The sequence below is a fragment of the Hypanus sabinus genome, chromosome 1 (genome assembly GCF_030144855.1).
Source record: "Hypanus sabinus isolate sHypSab1 chromosome 1, sHypSab1.hap1, whole genome shotgun sequence".
Classification (NCBI taxonomy): domain Eukaryota; kingdom Metazoa; phylum Chordata; class Chondrichthyes; order Myliobatiformes; family Dasyatidae; genus Hypanus; species Hypanus sabinus.
In genome coordinates this window covers 50,797,875-50,821,805 of record NC_082706.1, presented here as the reverse complement: position 1 = coordinate 50,821,805, position 23,931 = coordinate 50,797,875, and the positions used below count along the sequence as shown (strand labels likewise).

Sequence of the window (23,931 nt, the reverse complement as noted above, 5' to 3'; positions counted from 1 at the left end):
CCAAACTTTAAGAATTATTATAAAGCAAATCAACTTAGATTTATTGCATCTTTTTTGATGAAGATAAACCTGCATGGATTAGAATAGAATTAGATAAAATAGGAGAAAATATTCCAGAAGATTTTATATATAAATGGGAATCTAAATGGATGTGGGAAAAGAAAGAATCCCTTATATTAAAACATTTGATTGATCTATGGAATAAGACAAATGTTGATGATGAGATAAAGAAATCTTTATTAGCAAAGAGGCCTTTAATTCAGAATAGACTTGTTCTTTTCACAATGGATAACCAACTCTTGTATAGCTGGTTTCAAAAAGGGATTAGATATATAGGAGACTGTTTTGAAGGAGTTATATTAATGTCATTTGATCAATTAAAGAATAGATATAAAATATCAAATAACACACTTTTCTGTTATTTCCAATTAAGGGCTTATTTAAGAGATAAACTGGGTCAAACAATGTTAATGCCGAAACCTAATGAAATAGAAACTTTAATTCAAAAAGGAAAAATTTAAAAATTTACTTCTTGTATGTATAATTTGATTCAAAAACAGACAATTAAACAAGGAATTCATAAGTCAACAAAAATGGGAAACTGATTTGAATATTAAAATTGATGAAACAAGTTGGTCAAGATTATGTCTTGACAGTATAACAAATAAAACAAATGTCCAACTTATGTTTGTACAATACAATTTTTTACATCAATTATATATTACACCACAAAAAATAAATAGATTAAACCCAAATTTATCTGATCAATGTTGTTGATGTAATCAAGAAATTACTACTTTTTTACACTCTACTTGGTCTTGTTTTAAAATTCAACTTTTTTGGACAAATTTAAGAGTTTGATTGGAACAAATTATTGGAACACAACTTCCCCATAACCCAATATTATTTTTATTAGGTGATATTGAAGGGATAAAACCGAAACCTAAATTGAACAAATATCAGAAAGAATTCATAAAAATTGCATTGGCAGTAGCCTAAAAGGCTATTGCAGTTACTTGGAAATTGGATTCATACTTAAGTATAGATCGTTGGAAAAATGAAATTTTTAGCTGCATTCCACTTGAAAAAATTACTTAAAATTTAAGAAATGAATGACATATTTCTGTAAATTTGGCACCTTTATTTACAAAAGATAGGATTAAGTATATAGGGGCTTCGAAGATAAAGTTATTGGTCATCTGGGGAAATAAATAAATAAATACATATATTAAAGCTATTTTGAATTCCATGGAGCATGTGGGGATCTTCTGATATCCAGGCAGTCTTTCTTTTTTTTCTTTCTTTTTTTTTCTCTCTTTTTTTAATACATAGGGATATGTTAAAGGGGAGGGGAAGGGTTGATATTATTCTATTCTACTCTATGTAACCTATTTGAAAATTTCATTAAAAAATTAAAAAAAAATAGGTGGGGGTAGGAGAGTCATTGCCAAAGAAGTAGACTTGGAGACGGAGCCGGCGGAAGAAGAGTTCGGCATCATGGCGTTCGCGGACATTGTCTGCACTTGTTAATCCCAGTGTGTGATGTGCAGATGGTGACCCTACTGACCTGGACTGGTCCAGAGGTGATTCCACACCCACAGGGGTCAATTCTGCACTGTGCTCTGAAATGGCCATGGGCACTGTTATATACGGAGGTCGAGAAGGACATGGTCAGTGACTGCCATGGCTGTCAGAGTGTGAAAGTACAAATTACATTCTAGATTCATATTTCCAGTCCTGGTGGCTAAATCCTCAGATGATGGACTTCCTAGATACCATTTTCTTTTCAGACCTATATATACACTTAATCCAATCATATTCCTGTGACTATGGTAGAAGGCAGAAGAGTTCAGTGGTGGCAGGTTGGTGTAGGGTATTATTTAAATCATCCACTAGAACAGCCAGGTGACAAAACTTTCAAGTGATTTCAAGTCTTTTCATGATTTTTATTAATGACCTGGATGTTGGGGTGGAAGGGTGGGTTGGCAAGTTTGCAGACAACACAAAGGTTGGTGGTATTGTGGATAGTGTTGAGGATTGTGGAAGATTGCAAAGAGACATTGATGGGATGCAGAAGTGGGCTGAGAAGTGGCAGATGAAGTTCAACCCAGAGAAGTGTGAGGTGGTGCACTTTGACAATAGACAATAGGTGCAGGAGTAGGCCATTCGGTCCTTCGAGCCAGCACCGCCATTCAATGTGATCATGGCTGATCATCCACAATCAGTACCCTGTTCCTGCCTTCTCCCCATATCCCTTGACTCCGCTATCTTTAAGAGCTCTATCCAACTCTTTCTTGAAAGCATCCAGAGAATTGGCCTCCACTGCCTTCTGAGGCAGAACATTCCATAGATCCACAACTCTCAGGGTGAAAAGGTTTTTCTTCAACTCCATTCTAAATGGCCTACCCCTTATTCTTAAACTGTGGCCTCTGGTTCTGGACTCTCCCAACATCGGGAACATGTTTCCTGCCTCTAGCATGTCCAATCCCTTAATAATCTTATATGTTTCAATCAGAGCCCCTCTCATCCTTCTAAATTCCAGTGCATACAAGCCCAGTCGCTCCAATCTTTCAACATATGACAGTCCCACCATCCCGGGAATTAACCTCGTGAACCTACGCTGCATTCCCTCAACAGCAAGAATATCCTTCCTCAAATTTGGAGACCAAAACTGAACACAATACTCCAGGTATGGACTCACCAGGGCCCTGTACAACTGCAGAAGGACCTCTTTGCTCCTATTCTCAACTCTCCTTGTTATGAAGGCCAACATGCTGTTAGATTTGTTCACTGCCTGCTGTTCCTACATGCTTACTTACAGTGACTGATGAACAAGGACACCCAGATCTCATTGTACTCCTTTTCCTAACTTGACACCATTCAGATAGTAATCTGCCTTCCTGTTCTTGCCACCAAAATGGATAACCTCACATTTATCCACATTAAACTGCATCTGCCATGCATCTACCCACTCACCCAACCTGTCCAAGTCACCCTGCATTCTCCTAACATCATCCTCATATTTCACACTGCCACCCAACTTTGTGTCATCTGCAAATTTGCTGATGTTACTTCTGTGGAGGAGGAGATGGCGGCACGACGCAGCACACGAAGCCTCTCTGGAGAATGATGTCTGTTATTTGTTAAGTAGGGATCCGTGCACAATTCTGATTTGATGGAGACAGATGTGAGAGCGTGGAGGAACATCTGGAGAAACTTATGAAATGCTCGCTTCGCTGCCGCCGCTACAGTGCGGTCCGGAATCTCCGGAGGAGACGGCCTCTGAGACCTCGGCTTTGCTTGTTTCGGCGGCCGGGACGAGGTCGAAGGCGCTCGGGAGGCTGCATCGGAGGCTCGAAGTTTTCAGACAGACTCAGGGTCTGCTGTCGTCGGGTGTTTCCAATGCATCAGTTGAGAGTGCCTGGAAGTTTCCGGCAGGGAGAGTTTCTCCCTTTTGCTGCCTGATATCGGGACTATTGGAGTCGATCGGGACTTCAGACTTTTTTTAAACTGTGCCCATGGTCTGCTTTCATCAAAATATGGTATTGCTTTGCACTGCTGTAACTATATGCTATAATTATGTCGTTTGTCAGTGTGAGTCTTTGGTTTGTCCTGTTTTTTATTTTGTGATGTCACTCTGGAGGAACATTGTATCATTTCTTAATGCATGCATGCATTTCTAAAAGACAATAAACAAGGACTGAGTGTCCTCATAATCTAATCCCTTCATCTAAATCATCAGTGTATATTGTAAATAGCTGTGGTCCTAGTACCAAGCCTTGCAGTACCCCACTAGTCACTGCCTGCCATTCTGAAAAAGACCCGTTAATCCTTACTGTTTCCTGTCTGCCAACCAATTTTCTATCCACGTTAGTACCCTACCCCCACTAATCCCCTTTGTGGAACCTTATCAAAGACTTTCTGAAAGTCCAGGTACACTACATCCACTGGCTCTCCCTTGTCCATTTTCATAGTTACATCCTCAAAAAATTTCCAGATAGTCAAGCATGATTTCCCCTTCATAAATCCATGCTGACTCAGACCAATCCTGCTACTGCTATTCAGCATCTTCCCCATCACTGATGTAAGGCTAACCGGTCTATAATTCCCTGTTTTCTCTCTCCCTCCTTTCTTAAAAAGTGGGATAACATTAGCTACCCTCCAATCCTCAGGAAATGATCCTGAATCTCTAGAACATTGGAAAATGATTACCAATGCATCCACGATTTCTAGAACCACCTCCTTAGGTACCCTGGGATGCAGACCATCAGGCCCTGGGGATTTATCAGCCTTCAGTCCCATCAGTCTAACCAACACCATTATCTGCCTAATGTGATTTTCCTTCAGTTCCTCCGTTACCCTAGGTCCTCTGGCCACTATTACATCTGGGAGATTGTCTGTGTCTTCCCTAGTGAAGACAGATCCAAAGTACCTGTTCAACTCGTCTGCCATTTCCTTGTTCCCATAATAAATTCACCCGTTTCTGCCTTCAAGGGCCCGACTTTGGTCTTAACTAATTTTTTCCACTTCACGTACCTAAAGAAGCTTTCACTATCCTCCTTATATTATTGGCTAGCTTACCTTTGTACCTCATCTTTTCTCCCCGTATTGCCTTTTTAGTTATCTTCTGTTGCTCTTTAAAAGTTTCCCAATCCTCTGGCTTCCTGCTCATTTTTGCTATGTTATACTTTTATTTTTATACTGTCTTTGACTTCCCTTGTCAGCCACCGTCGTCCCCTACTCCCCTTAGAATCTTTCTTCCTCTTTGGAATGAACCGATCCTGCACCTTCTGAATTATTCCCAGAAATACCTGCCATTGTTGTTCCACTGTCATCCCTACTAGGGTATCCTTCCAGTCAACTTTGGCCAGCTCCTCCCTCAAGGCTCCATAGTCCCCTTTGTTCAACTGTAATACTGACACTTCCAATTTTCCCTTCTCTCTCTCAAATTGTAGATTAAAACCTATCATATTATGGTCACTATCTCCTAATGGCTCCTTTACCTCGAGTTCCTTATCAAATCCGGTTCATTACACAACACCAGATCCAGAATTGCCTTCTGCCTGGTAGGCTCCAGTACAAGCTGCTCTAAGAATCCATCTCGGAGGCATTCCACAAACTCCCTTTCTCGGGGTCCAGTACCAACTTGATTTTCCCAGTCTACCTGCATGTTGAAATCCCCCATTACAACTGTAGCATTATCTTTGCGACATGCTACTTTTAGCTCTTGATTCAACTTGCACCCTATATACAGGCTACTATTTGGGAGCTTGTAGATAACTCCCATTAGGGTCTTTTTGCCCTTACAATTTCTCAGTTCTATCCATACTGACTCTACATCTCCTGATCCTATGTCACCCCTTGCAAGGGACTGAATTTCATTCTTCACCAGCAGAGCCACCCCACCCCCTCTGCCCACCTGTCTGTCCTTTCAATAGGACATATACCCTTGAATATTCATTTCCCAGCCCTGGTCCTCTTGCAGCCATGTCTCTTATTCCTACAACATCATACTCAAGCTCATCCACTTGATTTCTTATACTTCGTTTTGTCATATATAATACTTTTAATCCATTACTCCTCTCGCTTCTCAAATCGGTCCCTTTTGCACTTGGCCAAACTCTCTGATCCCTTCCTGAGCTTTCTGCCCCATTAATTATGTTGTCTTTCTTAACCTTTCTTATTCTCTCTTTCCCTTTAACTCCATCCTTATATTTCCAGTTCATCTCCTTCCCCCCCCCCCCACTTACTAGTTTAAACACACCTGTGTAGCAGTGGCAAACCTGCCTGCCGGAATGCTGGTCCCCCACCTGTTAAGATGCAACCCATCTCCTTTGTACAATTCATTCTTACCCCAAAACAGATCCCAATGGTCTAAGAATCTAAATCCCTGCTTGCCGCACCAGCTCCTCAGCCACACATTCAGATCTCCCAGTTCCTGCCCTCACCAGCACAAGGAACTGGAAGCAAACCAGAGATAACTACTCTAGAGGTCCTGCTTTTCAGCCTTCTTCCAAGTTCTCTGAAGTCACGCTGCAGAATTTCTTTCAGCTTCTTCCCGACATCATTTGTGCCAACATGCAGTACCACTTCCACCTGTTCACCTTCGCCCTTGAGGATTCCCTGCAGTCGGTCCATGACGTCCTGGATCCTGGCACCAGGAAGGCAACACACCATCCTTAAATCCCACCTGTTGCCACAGAAACCACTTTCTGTACCTCTCACTATGGGGTCCCTTACTACCATGGCTTTGCCTGACATCTGTCTCTTCGGATTTGCTTCAGTGCCAATTTTTTGACTCGCAGACCCTGTCCGCCTCTCAGACTGGCAGTGTCTTCTGTCCTGACAGCTTCCAAGAGGGTGAAGCTGTTTTCAAGAGGCACATCCCCCTGGGTCTTCTGTACTTCAAGCATCCATCCCTTCCTCATTGTCACCCCCTTCTCTCTTCCAGTATTTTCAGTGTAACGATCTCGCTGTAGGTCCTGTCCAGAAAACTCTCATTTTCCCTGATGAACCTGAGGTCATCCAGTTGCCTTCCCAGTGCCCCAACATGGTCCTTCAGGAGCTGAACCTGAACTCACTTTTCACAGTTGTAGCAGCCAGAGGCACCATCAGTGTCCCTGACCTCCCACAACAGGCAAGCAACACACTGAATCAGTTTACCTGTCATCTCTTCATCACCTCTCACTCTCTCCAACTGTGGTGTAGTCTCCTCACTCAGCCTCCTTGCCAGAGACTCGCACTTTTCTCACGAGGCAATTCCATTGACAAGGCCACTCCCCAAGTCAAAGCCTCAAAACTCCACTCCTTTACTGGCCCAGTCACTCTGCTTGAGCTACTCCTCTATTTATTTGTCTGAGTTTTTCCAAACTGCTTGGTCACCTGACCTCGACTGCCCAATCAGCTGCTTTCTGCTGAGTCTGAGCTATTCAAATCTTAATTGACCTGATTGCACAGTCCAACTGCCAAAATCTCTCGAGCCAAAGACTCGCACTTTTCTCACAAGTTTGGAAGAACAAACTCCAAGGCAGAGTACAAGGTAAATGGCAGGATACTTGGTAGTGTGGGGGAGCAGAGGGATCTGGGGGTTGCCTCACAGGTAGATAGGGTAGCTAAGAAAGCTTATGGGTGTTAGCTTTCATAAGTTGAGGGATAGAGTTTAAGAGTCGCGGGGTAATGATGCAGCTCTATAAAACTCTGGTTAAGCCACACTTGGAGTACTGTGTCCAGTTCTGGTCGCCTCATTATAGGAAGGATGTGGAAGCATTGGAAAGGGTACAGAGGAGATTTACCAAGCTGCTGCCGGGTTTAGAGAGTATAGATTATGATCAGAGATTAAGGGAGCTAGGACTCTGTAGAGAAGGAGGATGAGAGGAGACATGATAGAGGAATAGATAGAGTGGACAGCCAGTGCCTCTTCCCCAGGACACCACTGCTCAGTACAAGAGGACGTGGCTTTAATTTAAGGGGAGGGAAGTTCAAGGGGGATATTAGAGGAAGGTTTTCACTCAGAGAGTGGTTGGTGCATGGAATGCACTGCCTGAGTCAGTGGTGGAGGCAGCTACACTAATGAAGTTTAAGAAACTACTAGACAGGTATATGGAGGAATTTAAGGTGGAGGGTTATGGGGGGGGGCAGGGTTTAAGGGTCGGCACAACATTGTGGGCCGAATGGCATGTACTGTGCTGTATTGTTCTTTGTTCTTGTTCTTCTTTGTTTGAACAATTAGAGAATAGTGATCACAACCTCTTAGATTTTAAGACAGATAAGAATCAGTAACCCTACAGGAGAGTATTAAATTGGAGCAGGAACTAAGGAAAGTCAGTTAGGGTCAGGTGATTTTAGACAAGTCCACACCCGACATGTTGAGAGTGCTTAAAGACCGACTGCACAGTTTAGGACAGGATTCTCCAGTAAGAAGGAAGGATAGGGGACAGCAAAGTAAGGGATCCTTGGATATGAAGAGAAGTGAATTCAGTTGTAAAGGAAAGGGAAGTGTCTGTAAGCTTTGAGAGGCTAAAAACAACCAGAGTATTTATGGATTGGAAAGAAGGATGAAATTTAATTAAGGTGGGAGGGGCAGGTACAACTTGATCTACTCCGGCATGCTTCATAATTCTATGAACTTTGCTTCAGACCCCAGTGTCAGACTGGATAACGTCACTCCCACACTCAGTGTACAGTTCTACAAACACATGCTGTAGCCACTGTACGTGGATGGGTGAATGGGAGCTGATGGAGCAAATCCCCCGGACCCAGATATTCTCCAGCTGCTCATTTACCTGCATCTTGAGTGACACAGTCCCACACCTGGCATTGGACAGCATTCCACGGACAGCAGGGAAATGAGAAGTTTGTCCTGGGTGTCCGTTTGTTGCTCACTTGTGTAAGATGGTGAGACAGTGTGTATCAAGATGGAAATGGCCAGTTAGACCAGTCTGGGCCCTCATTCCTTCACACAGCTAATGGGGTATGGAGATATTTGGGTAACAGTGGTTTACCATTTTTCAGATCCCCATTTATTTATTTATTCATTGAAGCACAGTGTGGAATGAGCCCTCCCAAATGCACCACCTGGCAATCCCCTAATTTAATCACAGGACAATTCACAAAGACCAATTAACCTACAAACCTACGTCTTTAGACTGTGGGGGGAAACCAGAAGGCCTGGAAGAAATCTTCGCAGTCACGGGGAGAACGTACAAACTCCTAACAGGCAGTGATGGGAATTGAGCCCATTTCACTGGTACTGTAATGCGTTGTGCTAACCAGTACACGACCGTGCAGCCCCAGGCTCATTGCTGATACAAGTCAGCACTGCTGTCTCGGTGGGGAGGTCAGACAGGATGACACAGAGCTTGTTGTTCCCAGTGGAATGTGTCAATGCTGTAGCTCCTCAGCTGTGTTCGCAGTGAGACCTGAAACCCCTTTCTCCATCCACCATTGATCATTTGCTCAGTCACTATTCTGAAATAATACATTTATTTATCAAGTGTACATTGAAACATAGTGAAATCATCATTTAGCATGCAATCAAATCAGCGAGGAATGTGCTGGGCTGCCGGGCAGTGTTGGCCACAACTCACTCACCTGTCTGTCTTTGGAAGGTGGGAGGAAACCACAGCATCCGGAGGAAAACCAAGTGTTCACGGGGAGAAAGTACAGATTCCTTACAGGCAGTGATGGGAATCGAACCCAGATCGGTGATCGCTGGTGCTGTTACATTGGCCCTTCAACCCACCACACTCATGCTGACATTTTATGACCATCCACACTAATCCCAGCTTCTGCAATAGGTCCATGTCTTTCTCTGTCTTGCTGAATTACCTCATTTAAGTGTCCATCTCGATGCCTCTGAAATGAAGTGATTCCAACACCTTCTGGCATCATTTTCTAGATATCAGTGACTATTTGTATTTAAAAAAACTGTTTATGTCTTCCCTTTTAAACCCCCTTTGCTTTACACACCATTGTTGAGATCCCTCATGGTAAACAGAAAAAAAACTGACTTTGTACCCGACCTATCCCTCTTATAATCCTGTATACCATAAGAAATAGGAGCAGAATTAGGCCATTCAGCCCATTCAGTCACCCCTTCAGACTCCTTCACCCCAGGGAAAACAGACCCAGCTATGAACTCTGCCTTAACTAAAGTACTCCACTGCAGGCAACATCCTGATGAACCTCCTCTGCACTCTGTCTAGTGGAACTGGTCCTTGCTACAGGACGGAGACCAGAACTGTACAGAGCCCCCCAAGAGCAGGATAGCCAGTAGTTTATAATGTTACAACATAATGTCCCAATATTGCTCTTCTATGTACAGACTGACGACAATTGTTCCCAAAGTGCTGTCCCACTGACATTTCCACCAGCTGCCTAGTTTCATTCCCAAACATAAGGCTGAGTACCGTCCCATCTCAAATAGACAATCTGCACATCATCTCAAAGCTTCTCTTGAACACATTTAACTAATTCCACACAGACTGTGCCCTTTGCACTAAGGCAACCCCAGGAAATGGAGGGAGAATTGAAACCCTATTGCCAATGCACCTCTGATTTGTTGATATATTGTATCTGTTACTCCACTATTTCAAGGCCAATGGTACAATGCCAGCAAAGTGATCCCCTGTCTTATATTTCTAGATTCTTCTTATTTGTTTCATTGGATGATCCCTCCATGCTATTCTAAGTATCTCTGTGATGTTCTTCCTTCCGCCCCCCCCCCCCCCGCCCCATCGAATGCAAATCCCCCTCTTACATTCCCTTCTGCCTTGGTCTTTGCTCGTCCTCCATTTTTGGAACAAGAATGTCGTCTTTGCTGTTTTTTCAATCCTCATGTATCTTCCTGGAATATTGCCAGTTTAAAACAGAGTCCACTATCTCTGAAGTCTCTTCCTTAAAGCACTCAGCCCAAGTCATTGTGTCCTGACTACTTGTCTCGCATTAGCGCTGTGCTTTTTACAGGTCCTTCCATGTTCTTTCAATTTAGTGTGTGTTTTCAGTGGGAAACTGTGTCCTACAGATTGAAGACTGATGGACATTTTTCATTCGATATAATACACACAAAATGCTTGAGGAACACAGCAGGTCACAGTATCTATGGAAATGAATAGAAAGCCGACATTCTAGGCCAGGATCTTTCTTCAGGACTGAGAAGGAAACGGGAAGTGCCAGAACAAAATGGTGTGGGGGTGGGGGAAGGAGCACGAGGCGAGCTGGAAGGTGACATTTGAACCCAGGAGCATGGGAAAGCTCATGGGCTGCAGAAGAAGCAATCTGATGGAAGAGGAGAGTGGACCATAGGAGAAAGGGAAGGAGGAGGGAACTCAGTGAAATGAGAGGCAGGTGAAAAGAAATAAAATGTCAGAGTGGGAAATAAAGAAAGAGACCTGTCATAAATTGGGGGACAATTTCATCGAGCACCTCTGCACCATCCACTACAAGTGGGACTTCCCAGTAGCTCACCATTTTAATGCCACTTCCCATTCACATTGCAACATGTCGGTGCATGGCGTCCCCTTGTGCCAACCTCAGGGTGGAGGAGCAACACCTCATATTCCATCAGGATAGACTTCAATTTGATGGCATGAATATTGATTTCTCTGCTGGTAAACAAATTTATTTCCCCTCCCCCACTTCCTCTTTTCCCCACTCTGGTCCTTTTCTTCACCTGCCTATTCCTTCTCTCCATGTCCCCTCCTTCTTCCCATTTCCATTTAACATGTCCATGACATTCCTTGTCAACCATGGATTGCTCCTCTTCCCGATGGAATCGCTGTCTGTGATTGGGGTACAATTCTGTTGAGAATTACGGGACAACTGTCTGAATACATCTACTGACCTGCCTGTCAGCTGATTTACTCAGTCCCTCTTTACAACTGGACTGTCACATCATCATCATTGTATTGTTGTCATTGTCTTCATCTTGGACCTGAGTTCTCTCTCAGCTGGAACTAGAATTCTACCATGTAGCAGTCACTGCTTCCTCATGATCCTTTACCACATGTTTCAGTTTAATTCTCCCTCAATACACATCACCTAATAAATACCAGCCTGTCTCTGACTAGGTTCTGTAAAGTTCTGCTTAAGAGCTGTACATTCAAACACAGTCTGAAGTCTATAGACCAGCCCCACCTATTCCTTCCTCCCCACCCCCCGTGTCCTCATGTTCATTATTTCCTCTTCAACAGAAGCCTCATCAGTGACTACTGCATCTATATCTCCAGAGAGCACAATCTGATCAAAAGCACTCTCTTGCCTCCTTTTGGCTTATTCTGTGGGAATTGATAACTTTTAACTGTGAAGCACCCAGTTCTGGACACCCTGCAGCCATGTTACTTTAACCTTCGTTTTTGTTTTGACAATTAATGTGGCTTTAATCTGCTCTAAAATTGTCTGTATTTCTCAACCACTTCCTGTCACACAGTATTGTAAATCCTGCCCCTCTCTCTCAATTCTGTGTCACCACTCTCTCATTTCCACTATTACACATCTGTCCCTGGGGTCCTTCCCACTGCCTGTTTCATTTTTGATCTAGTCTACACCCTTTTTCTGGGATTTTCCCTGAACACTGATCCCAGCACAGGAGCATCTCTCCATCACTGCTGCCACTGCCCTGTGAAACCGAAGCTTGCGGAGTTTATAGTTTCATAAATATCTCTCACTTCTTCCTTTCCTCAGTTTAAGAAGTTGTCTGTGTTTACTGGGATAGACAAGCACTCCACATTTGCGGCTTCACGTCAATGGACAGGTGAATGGATAGAAATGATTAAATGCACCGTTACTCTCCATTTGCTGGTTAATATGGTCAGAAACATCTACAGTAATCTCAGAGTGACTTTGTAATCGCCACATCTGACCTTCTACAGAGAGTGGAACTGACCCGGTCTCAGAACCCCTATCACTACTGTTGGATTGTTACTTTAATTGTGTTTTTCCTTGTAGTTTTAACATTCTTTGCACTTGTTTACATATTTGTATAATTATCCGTTGTCAATAAACATCTTGTAACTTGAACTATATTTGGTTCTTTATTTCTGCCTTTCCTTTCCCTGCAAACTTGAAGGCTCAATCAATCAGCCTGTACTGAACACATTCCTTATCTAAACTGGCCTGGACTGGCTAATGGTATGTAAGCAAACCACGTGCTTCCGTTTCCCAGTTACAGCCAGTCACTATTTGTTCCTTCTCTGCCTTGCTTGTCAGTGCAAACTGACCCTGTCTGTCCTGTACCATACATTCCTTCAGTGAACCAGCTGGAATTGTAATAGGTGCCTCATACTTGACTTCTAAAAATCCTTCTGTGCAACGTCATCTCCAGATAGACAGGAACACGGTTAATCTTTCTGGAGTCACAGCAAGAGCCCTCGTGGTTCATGTGTCCCTGTACCAAAGGGCACAATAGGATATGCAGCAGATAAATTAACCTTCCACAGGGCCTTAGTCAGAAGTGTAGGTTACAAATTACAACGGGAGATAGTAAAAGCATGTAAAAATGGCAATAGGGTTACAATAGTCATGCGGCATTTCAATATGCAGGTAGATAGCTGGACCCCAAGAGATGGAATTTGTAAATGGCTTTTTAAAGCAGCTTGTCCTTGAGCCAGTTGTTGTAGACGGGTCATATCCTGCATGGAGGTCAGTGACCAGTGGAGTGCCTCAGGGATCTGTTCTGTGATCCCTACTCTTTGTGATTTTTATAAATGACCTGGATGAGGAAGTGGAGGGATGGTTAGTAAATTTGCTGATGACACAAAGGTTGGGTGTGTTATAGATAGTGTGGACAGCTGTCAGAAGTTGGAACAGGACATTGATAGGGCTGAGAAGCGGCAGATGGAGTTCAACCCGGATAAGTGTGAGGTGGTTCATTTTGGTAGGTCAAATATGATGGCAGAATATAGTATTAATGCTAAGAGATCAGAGGGATCTTGGGGTCCGAGTCCATAGGACACTCAAAGCTGCTGTGTAGGTTGATTCTGTGGTTATGAAGGCATATGGTGCATTGGTCTTCATCAATTGTGGGATTGAGTTTATAAGAGCCGAGAGGTAATGTTGCAGCTATATAGGAACCTGGTCATACCCCACTTGGTGTACTGTGCTCAATTCTGGTCACCTCACTATAGGAAGGATGTGGAAACCATAGAAAGGTTGCAGAGGAGATTTACAAGGATGCTACCTGGATGGGGGAGCATGCCTTATGCGAATAAGTTGAGTGAACTCAGCTTTTTCTCCTTGGAGCGACAGAGGATGAGAGGTGACTTAATAGAGGTGTAGGAGATAATGAGAGGCATTGGTTGGTGGTTAGTCAGAGGCTTTTCCCAAGGGTTAGCAGGAGAGACCATAAGTTTAAGGTGCTTGGAAGTAGGGACAGAGGAAATGTCAGGGATAAGTTTTATATGCGGAGTGTAGTGAGTGTGTGGAATGGGCTGTCGGCAGCAGTGGTGGAGGCGGAAATGATACGGTCATTTAAGAGACTCCTGGATGGCTATATGGAGCTTAGAAAAATAGAGGGCAATGGTAAAGCCTGGGTAATTCTAAGGTAGGGACATGTTCAGCACAGCTTTTTGTGCCAAAGGGCCTATATTGTGCTGTATGTTTTTCTGTGTTTTCTATGTAATTCAGGAGGGAGAGGCTGACATCACAGCCCAAGCTGGGCTAGTCCATTCAAGGCTCAGAAAACACACTTCACACTCCTCAGCACCTGTCATCCTCTGCTCTGTGCAATAAAGTTCTCATTAATTATCAACAGCCTCCCTATCTCATGACAAAAACTGTAATACTGGGGTGAGAGGCCTCTAACGAGTTTGCTAACCGGGCTGCTTGGTCACTGCCCTCCTCTGTGAGCACTAGCATCACACATTGCGTTAAGTTCAAAAAACTTTTTACTTTAACTCTGATCTCTCAGGGAACCCCTAGCAACCTCTTGTGGAATCCCGGTTAAGAAAGCCCGCATTAAGGGGAAGACAATTTTGGATTGGGTTTCGTGTAATAAACCAGATTTGTTTAGGGAGCTTAAGGTAAATGAACACTTTGTTTTGTCTTGTTCATACTGCACCAACCGCTGCCTCTTGGCTATAAATGTGCAGGAGCAATGTGTGGTTACATGCCTTGCTCAAGGACACAACATGCTGCCTCAGCTGAGGCTCGAACTTGTGTCATTCAGATCACTAGTCCAACGCCTTACCCTCTTGGCCACGCGCCAACACTTTGGAGACAGTGGTCACAATATGCAAGAACTCATCCTGCAGTCTGAGAGGGAAAAGATAAAGTCAGATGTATCGGTGTTACAGTGGAGTAAAAAGAATTAGAGGCTTGAGAGAAGAGCTGGCCAAAGTTAATTGGAAGGAAACACTAGTAGGAACGACAACAGAACAGCAATGAGTTTCTGGGAGCAATTTGGAAGCAGCAAGATTGATACATTGTAAAGATGAAGAACTAAAGGGAGAATGTTGCAGCCATGACTGTCAATCGATGTCAGAGACAACATAAAAGCAAAAGAGAGGGTGCATAATATAGCAACAATCAGCGGGAGGTTAGAGAATTAGAAAGTTTTTAAAATGAAGCAGAAGGGAACTTAAAAAAGCCATATAGAGAAAAAAGATGAAATATGAAGGTAAGCTAGACAGTAGTATAAAAGGGGAAACCAGAGGTTTTTTTTCAAATATAAAAAGAGTAAACAGAGGTGAAAGTGGATATCAAACTCAGTTCTGCCATTTCAAATTGCTTCGGTCTACTCCAGCAACCAAATATTGGCGCATTCCTGCACCCCATCACCCCTAGCCCCGTCGCCTCAATTCAGCCTGTACTTGTCAAACTGCAACCGTTATGCATCTTCAGGACTTCAGTTCACAGCGCCATTTCAAAACCTCAACTCTGGCAGAGAAGTTACAGGCTATTGATTGCAATGATCATTTTCAAGAAAAAATGTGACTAACAATGTAGTTAATGTATGCTGCCAACAAGTCAGCACTGTGCTTCACCAGCACCAGCTTTAGCTGGAAGATTTGTTAGCATTGGAAATGATCCAGAGGAGGTGCTCGAGAATGATTCAGGGAATGAAAGGGTTAATGTATGAGGAGCATTTGATACCTCTGGGCCTGTATTCCCTGGAGTGTAGAAGAATGAAGTGGGGTGTCTCATTCAAATCTATTGAGTATTTAAAGGCTAGATAGAATAGATGTGGAGAGAATGCTTCCTATTGTGGTGGAGTTTAGGACCATAGTGCACAAACTTGGAATTGACGGACATCGCTTTAGAACGGAGGTGATCAGGAATTTCTTAAGCTAGAGGGTGGTGAATCTGTGGAATTCATTGCCATCGGTGGTTCTGGATTCCAAGTCATTGGGTATACTTAAACTGGAAGCTGATGGGTTCTTGATTAGTCAGGGCATTAAAGGCTACAGGAGACAGCAGAGAAATGGGGTTGAGAAGTGTCATAATCAGCCATGATGGAATAGCAGAGGAGACTCAATGGGCCAAATGGCCTAATTCTGCTCTTATGTCTTATGGTGTTAACACACTGGGGAAACTGCACATGTTCCAGGTCACTGTGGTTCTGAGTATTATATTCAATTGAACCATTTAATTTGAGGAGAAATCATGATGAATTACAGTACAGTAAGGAGACAGTCTTAGAGCTTTATTACATGCTGTCATGACAACGACCTTTCCCCAGTGTCAGTGACCATTGAGTTCAGGACCAGGGAGGGTGCAGTGCAAGTGTCCCTGTCCACACAAAAGTTTTTGAGGTTCAGAGGATTGATACGTCATTCCTAGGACTCAACATCTTCAAAAACTGTCACAGTCTGACCATACAGACATCACAGAGAAGGAAGTTCACCAGTGCCTCAACTTCCTTGGGAGGTAAAATAAATTTTAAAACATCCCCCTGGATGTTCACCAATTTTATCAACGTACAGCAGAAAGCATCCTGTCCACAGGCATCATCGCTTGGTATGCCCAATCAGTGATGACCAGATCCAAGATCCCAGGTTGGTTCCATGAAGCACTGCTCCAGGAAACCATTCAGGAAATGCTCTCATAGCTTCCTTCTCCAGTTGTGGATTACTGATTCCACTGAAGTGGCACATCATAAGGATTTCTCTTAAGTCACCTCTAACTCTGTTTCCTTTTATATTTGTGACCTCTGTCCTTGACCCCTCCACCAATAAGAACGTCAGCCTAATATTCACTACCCAGAGCCCTGTAAACTTCTATTCAACTTCCCTTTGACTTTTCCTGAAGAAAATCCCTCTCTCCAATCTCTCCTGGAATAATGAGAGTGTTCCTCAGAAAGCATAACCAGCATTTAGATTTCCAAAGGCAATCTGACAGATTGACACATCAGAGGAATTGTGTTGGTATGGATGGAAAATTGGATCCTTCATGGAAACCTGAGACATGGAATAAATGGGTCTTTTCATAAACACAAGAGATTCTGCAGATGCTGGAAATCCAGAGCAATATGCACAAAATGTTGGAGGAAATCAGCAGGTCAGGCAGCATGTATAAAAATGAAAAAAACAGGAAGTGGGGGAAGATAAGAGAATAGAAAGGTGGGGGGAGGACAAGTTTGAAGATGACAGGTGATGCCAGTTGAATCAGAAAGGTAAAGGGCTAAAGAAAAATAAATTTGGTAGGAGAGGAGAGTGGACCACGGGAGAAAGGGAAGAACAGAGCACCAGGGGCAGGTGGTAGGCAGACGAGAACAGGTGAGAAACCAGAGTGGGGAATAGAATGGGGGTGGGGGAAGGTAACAGAGAAGCATAGGAAAACTACAGCACAATACAGGCCCTTCGGCCCACACTGCTGTGCCGAACATGTACTTATTTCGAAATTATCTAAGGTTGCCCATAGCCCTCTGTTTTTCTAAGCACCATATTCCTATCCAGGAGTCTCTGAAAAGACCCTATCGTGTCCGCCTCCACCACTGTCACCGGTAGCCCATTCCACGCACTCACCATTCTCTGCGTAAAAAACTTACTCCTGACATCTCCTCTGTACTTACTTCCAAGCACCTTAAAACTGTGCCCTCTCGTGTTAGCCACTTCAACCCTGGGAAAAGGCCTCTGACTATCCACATGATCAATGCCTCTCATCATCTTATACGCCTCTGTCAGGTCACCTCTCATCCTCTGCCACTCCCAGGAGAAAAGGCCTAGTTCTCTCAACCTATTCTCATAAAGCATGCTCCCCAATCCTAGGGGAAAAAAGAAAAAAGAATTTTTATAAGCTGAACTCGATGCTCGTGCCATTAGGTTGCAGGTTACCACTGAGGCAGAACTGGAGACTGTGGGCCATGGAGAAACATCGGAACAGAACTTGGGATGGAAGTTAAAATGTTTGGCCACGGGAAGTTCAGCTTTCAGTGGGTAGAATTGAGGGTCTTTTTCAAACTGGGTGGAGGTGACTAGTGGCCTGAAATTTTTATTTACATTAATGCAGCACACAAGACAATTACTTTGCCTAACAACTATACTTTATTAATTCAGATTTGGCTAAACAATTCAGATATTCCCTGTCTAGTCTCAAAACAGACACATTCACCCAGCTGCATCATGGGACAACCTTCCCCAGCTTCGAGGATGTTCTCGAAAGGTGGTGCCTCAAGCATCCATCATTAAGGATCCTCACCACACAGGACACTCTCTCTGCTCGGTACTGCCGTCAGGGAGAAGGTACAGGAACTTGAAGACCCACACTCAGCTATTCAGTCACTGCTTCCTCTCCTCTGTCATCAGAATTCTGAATGGTCCATGAACACTGCCCCACTATTCCTTTTTTGTACGATGTATTTATTTAGTGTAATTTACAGTAATGTTTGTGTCTTGCACTGTACTGCTGCCACAGAGCAATAAACCCAATTCTGATTAACCCTGATTAAACAAGTGTTTTCATTGTGTGACTCCTTAGTTTGGTCTCTTAATTTACGATCTGCATTGAGACTCTTGATGAACCCGGCCAGGAATTGATGCGTCAAGATCTTTTTCTGAATCACTGACTCTGGGTCTTCTTCAGTAGTTGCTCTCTGGAGTCTCTGCCACTGGTTACAGCTTTAAAAAGCTGTAAGGCAGCTTTTTAAAGAGGAGAGCGATAGCGATGGGGCAGTTCATTGCCCGAGGAAGCAGACTGAAGATTCTGTGGACAGGAAAGAGACTTGCAAATGGTATGTTGCCACCCAGGTGTCAGATCTCACATCTAGTACAAAACATTGAGTTAAAGGGTGACTAGACAGAAGACTTCATACACTTTGTACCAACAACAGAGATAGGAAAAGAGATGAGGTCCTGAAAAGTGAATATAAAGAGTTAGGATGGAATCTGCAATACATGATCTCAAGGGTAGTATTTTTTTACTCTAACTGGATTGCTGCCTGTTCCACATGCCAGTGACAGTAAGAATAGGATGATCTGACAGGTGAGTGTGTGCTAGAGGAATTAATAACAGAGTCATGGTTTCAGATTTGTGGATCACTGAGATCTCTGGGGAAGGTATGACCTACACAAAGAGTTATTTACACCTGAAGTCGAAGGGACAAAAGTCCTTGTTAGCAGGTTTGCTAGAGGGTTTAAACAAGATTGACGGGGAATCCCAAGTGTCCGGTCAGATGCTGATGCAATTGTTGTGAAGAGAGATGCCTTGTGCAGTGAGACTGTGAGGAAGGATAGCCAGTGGATAGGGCATAAATTCAGTTACATGGATGAGATTAAATGTGTTTAATGCAAGAAGTATTAGGAACAAAACTGATAAGCTTAGAGCCTGGATCAATCCACGATGCTGAGGCTAATACAGTGATCTGGCTGTCACAAGGACTGAATTGGTTGTTTGTTCCAGAGTTTAGATGATTCAAAGGGAAGGTAAAATAGGTGGAAGCATGTGGAGCAAAGTCTTTGCTAATCAGTGATAGGAATATAGCTACCGAAAGAGAGCATGTTGTGGAGGAATCAAATTCAAATTCAAGTTTAATTATCATTCAACCATACAAGAATACAATCAAATGAAACAACATTCCCCTGGACCAAGGTACAAAACATACCTGGCACATTCAAGATAGTGGGCATGTATAGAATCATGTAAAAATATATATAAAGATAGACTTTCCCTATGTAACATGTCCTCAAATTGATGGTGCAGTTCTCAGCAGTCCTCAGACAAACACTTGCATGCAATCTAGCTTGTCATCGTTCTGATCAAACTCTGCAGGGCAGTACCAATGGGAGAGGCCAGTCCCCAAATGAACATGGATGCCATGCCCCTCTGCCTCCAGTGCCTTCTCTCCTGGACTGCAGCAGCGGGAAAGCTCACGGCTTGAGGCCTAGTCCTTGCTACAACCAAGGCTACGCAGCTCCCCTGCGATCTATCATGCCACCAAACAAGGGAAATAGGCCTGTGACATCTTACAGTATCTATGTCCAACAGGGTCTTGCGATTGCAAGAGAAATATCCAAGGCAATCATATGCAGTTACACTGCATGCCACCTTTGTGCACTAACTCTGATGCCTTTGATGCCTTCCTGTGGCAGGAACCAACACAGTCTGCAACCAGTCCATCTCCTCTGCCAATGATGGGATAAACCTGCAGTACCTGAGTCCAACATTGTCCTGCAATCATAAAAATGAAAAAAAGAAAGAAAACACCTTTCATTTAACAAAGAAAACCCTGCATTTTATTGATCCCCACGAGGCCATTACATCCAAGTGCTCTGCCATCTTACCAGAGTCCAAATGAGACAGTGTGGGTGGAAGTCAGAAAAAGAATGGGAGGAATCGCTCAATTGGAGGCATCCTACAGACTTCTCCCTCCTCAAAAGCAACACAGACACTGAAGAGCAGAGAAATAGGCAGATTTTGGCACAGTGTGAACGTGGATTGACATAAAGTGTTGTCATGAGAGACTTGAATTTCAAAGTTCCAAGTAAATTTATTGTCAAAATACATATATGCCACCGTATACCACCTTGAGATTCATTTTCTTGTGGGCATACTCAATAAATTCAAGAAATATAATGAAATCAATAAAAGACTGCATCCAAGTAGATGGACAAACATGAGTGTGCAAACTGTGCAAATACAAAAGGATGAAAAACAGAAATAATAATTTTAAAAAAGCATCAAATGTGAAGAACATGAGATAAAGATTCCTTGAAAGTGAGTCCATAGTTGTGGCAACAGTTCAGTGATGGGATGAGTGAATATGAGTGGCATTGAGTGAAGTTATCCTCACTGGTTTAGGAGCTTGACCGTTGAGGAGTAATACCTGTTCCTGAACCTGGTGGTGTGAGTCCTGAGGCTCTTGTACTTTTTTCCTGATGACAGCAGCAAGAAGGGAGCATAGCCTGTGCAGTGGAGGTCCTTGATGTAGATGCTGTGCTCCTGAATCAGTGCCTCATGTAGATGTGCTCAGTGGTGGGGAGGGCTTTACCTGAGATAAACTGAGCCGAATCCATTAATTTTTGTAGGATTTTACCTTCAAGCGTATTGGTGTGTCCACATCAAGCTGCGGTACAACCAGTCGATGTACTCTCTGTCGAAGATTGTCAAAGTTTTTGCTGTCAGGCAAAATCTCTGCAAATTTCTAAGGAAGTAGAGGCATTGTTGTGCTCTCTTCATAATTGTACTTACATGCTGGATGCAGGTCAGTTCCTCTGAAATGATAACACTGAGGAATTTATCTGATCCTCCGATGAGGACTGGCTTCAGTTTCCTCCTCCTGCAGTCAATAATCAGCTTGTTCCTGCTGATATTGAGTGAGAGGTTGTTGTTGTGGCACTACTCAGCCAGATTTTCAATCTCTCTCCTACCTTTTGATTCGGCCAACAACAGTAAGCACAGTTAAATTTGGCATTGGAGCTGTGCCTCACACTCATACGTGTAAAGCGAGTAGAGCAGGGGGCTAAGCACACAGCCTTGTGGTACAGCTGTTCTGATGGAGACTGTGGAGGAAATGTTGTTGCCAATCTAAACTACCTGGGATCTGTAAGTGAGAATCAGAATCAGGTTTAATATCACTGGCATATGTCGTGAGATTTGTTGTCTTTGTGGCAGCAGTACAATGCAATACCTAATTATTGAGAAAAATGTGAATTACAGTAATTATATATTAAATAGTTAGATTAAATAAGTCCAAAAATAGAAATTAAAAAGAAGTGAGTTAGTGTTCATGGGATGTCCATTCCAAAATTGGATGGTAGGGAGGAATAAGCTGTTTCTGAACTGTTGAATGTGTACCTTCAGACTTCTGTACCTCCTTCCTAATGGAAGCAATGGGAACAAGTCATGATCTGGGTGATGAGGATCCATAATTATCAACACCACCTTTTTGAGGCATTGCTCATTGAAGATGTCCTGGTTACGATGAAGGCTAGAGCTCATCATGGAGCTGACTAAGTTTACAGTTCTCAGCAACTTACTTTGAAGCTGTGCAGTAGCACCCCACCACCATACCATGCAGCCAGTTGTAACACTCTCCATTATACATTGATTAAATGTTCAAGTGTTTTTGGCGACATACCAAATCTCCTCAAACTCTAAATGAAATATAGCCACTATTGTGCCTTCTTTGTAGCTGTATCAATATGTTGGGTCCAGGTTAGGTCCTCAGAGATATTGACACGCAGGAATAAATAGCTCACTCTCTCCACTTCTGATCCCTCACAGAGGATAGGTGTGTGTTCCCTCGTCTTACCCAAATCAAAGTTCCAATTACACAGTGATATATTAAAGCCAAGGTCTTGAAGCTTATTGATTAGTTTTGATGGGATGATAGTACTGAATGCAGTCAATAAAGTACATCCTGATGGATGCCTCTTTGCTGTCCAGATAGTCCAGGGTTGAATGAAGAGCCAATGAAATGGCACCTGCTGCAGACCTGTTGTTCCGGTAGACAAACTGGAGCAGATTCAAGTCACTTCTCTGGAAGGAGTTGACGTGTGTCATCACCAATCTCTCAAGACACTTAATCACAATGGATGTAAGTGCTACTCGATGATAGTCACTGAGGCAGATTTACCACATTCTTTTTTGGCACGGGTATAATTGAAGCATGCTTGAAGTAAATGGGTACACAAACAGCTGAAGTGAGAGGTTAAAGGTATCGGTGAACACTGCAGCCAGTTGATTATCACGGGTCTTTAGTACTCAGCCAGGTACTCCAATTGGGCTGATGCTGTCTCTGCATTCACTTTCCTGAAGGATGTTCTCACCTCAGAGACTGAAATCACAGGGTGTTTGTGCTTATCATTGACCGGTACCTCCTTAGATCATGAGGCTAGATGAGACTGAACTTGTTAGGTGTGTCCAGGAAATATTCCTGACACAACATGTAGACAAGCTGGCGAGAGGAGAGGCCATAATGGATCTAGTACTCAGTAAAGAACCAGGTCAGGTGATAGACCTGTTGGTGAACAAGCATTTTGGAGATATTGACCTTAACTCTTTGACATTTAATTTCACCTGGAAGAGGAGCAGACAGTATGACAACGTATTTAATTTGGGGAGGGCTGATTAGAAAGGTATTTGGTAGGAACTTAGAAGCATAAGATGTGACAAGATATTTTCAGGGAAATGCACAGCAGAAAGGTTGGGGTTGTTTAGGGAAAACGTGCATAGGGTTCTGGGTAAGTTTGTCCATAGTGACAAGTAAATGATGGTAGTGTGAAGGAACCATGGTTGGCCAGAAGTGAAGCATCCTGTCCAGATGAAGAAGGAAATATACTCAGTCTATAGGATGAAATCAGGACTCTTTAAAATTATAACACAGCCAGGGAAGACCGTAATAAAGGGATGTGGTGAGAATGATTAAGATAAATTCAATGGGTTCTACATGTACGAGAACAGGAGGTGACTCAAGCCATGGTAGGACCACTCAAGGATAAAGTGCCGGGTGTGATACTAATCTTCAAGGCCTCTCATGTCTACTGTCCAGTTCTACTAAGTTTGTTCTAAAACTCTTTCCTGGCTATGTTATAATTCTCAAGGACACAGCTAGAAATGGAGGAGATTGCTGAAGAATACCTTGTATTGGTGTTCACCTTGGAGAGGAACTTTGAGGAACATGAGCTTAATGTAGAACAGGATATTGTATTATATCACGTTAACACTAAGAAAGAGGCCGTGTAGGAGTTTTTGAAAATCATTAGGATAGATACTGTAAGACAATGGGTCTGGATGGAATACACCCCAGGTTACTATGGAAACAGAAGGAATAGTTTAAATTCAAAGTTCAAATTAAAATTTATTATGAGTATGTACATGTCACCACATACAATCCTGAGATTCTCTTCTGTAGGTGAACTTAGCAAATTGATAGAACAGTAATTATAAACATCAGGAACTGTCAATTGTAAATAAATCTGCAAATGCAGCAATGAATAACAAGCATGAAATAACAATATTAGAGTCAGGTATTTCACAGGGATTTATTCTGGCACAACA

General features: G+C 43.1%; 2 protein-coding genes across 5 annotated transcripts in view; one reads left to right on the top strand and one right to left on the bottom strand.

Moving 5' to 3' along the window:
* The window catches only part of LOC132393697 (uncharacterized), a 34,271-nt gene extending 21,596 nt beyond the window's left edge, over positions 1 to 12,675 (top strand). Inside the window, exon 8 of one of the 4 annotated variants that reach the window (XM_059969134.1) lies at positions 12,181 to 12,675. In XM_059969134.1, the coding sequence (XP_059825117.1) occupies positions 12,181 to 12,185 (5 nt within the window). In that variant the 3' untranslated portion in view covers positions 12,186 to 12,675. Of the gene's footprint in view, positions 1 to 3,148; positions 3,722 to 12,180 lie in introns of those variants that run through there. The other 3 variants (XM_059969128.1, XM_059969115.1, XM_059969123.1) reach the window with 3 other exon arrangements.
* LOC132393750 (uncharacterized) overlaps positions 1 to 23,931 on the bottom strand; it is a 429,932-nt gene that overhangs the window by 226,379 nt on the left and 179,622 nt on the right. The window lies entirely within an intron of this gene.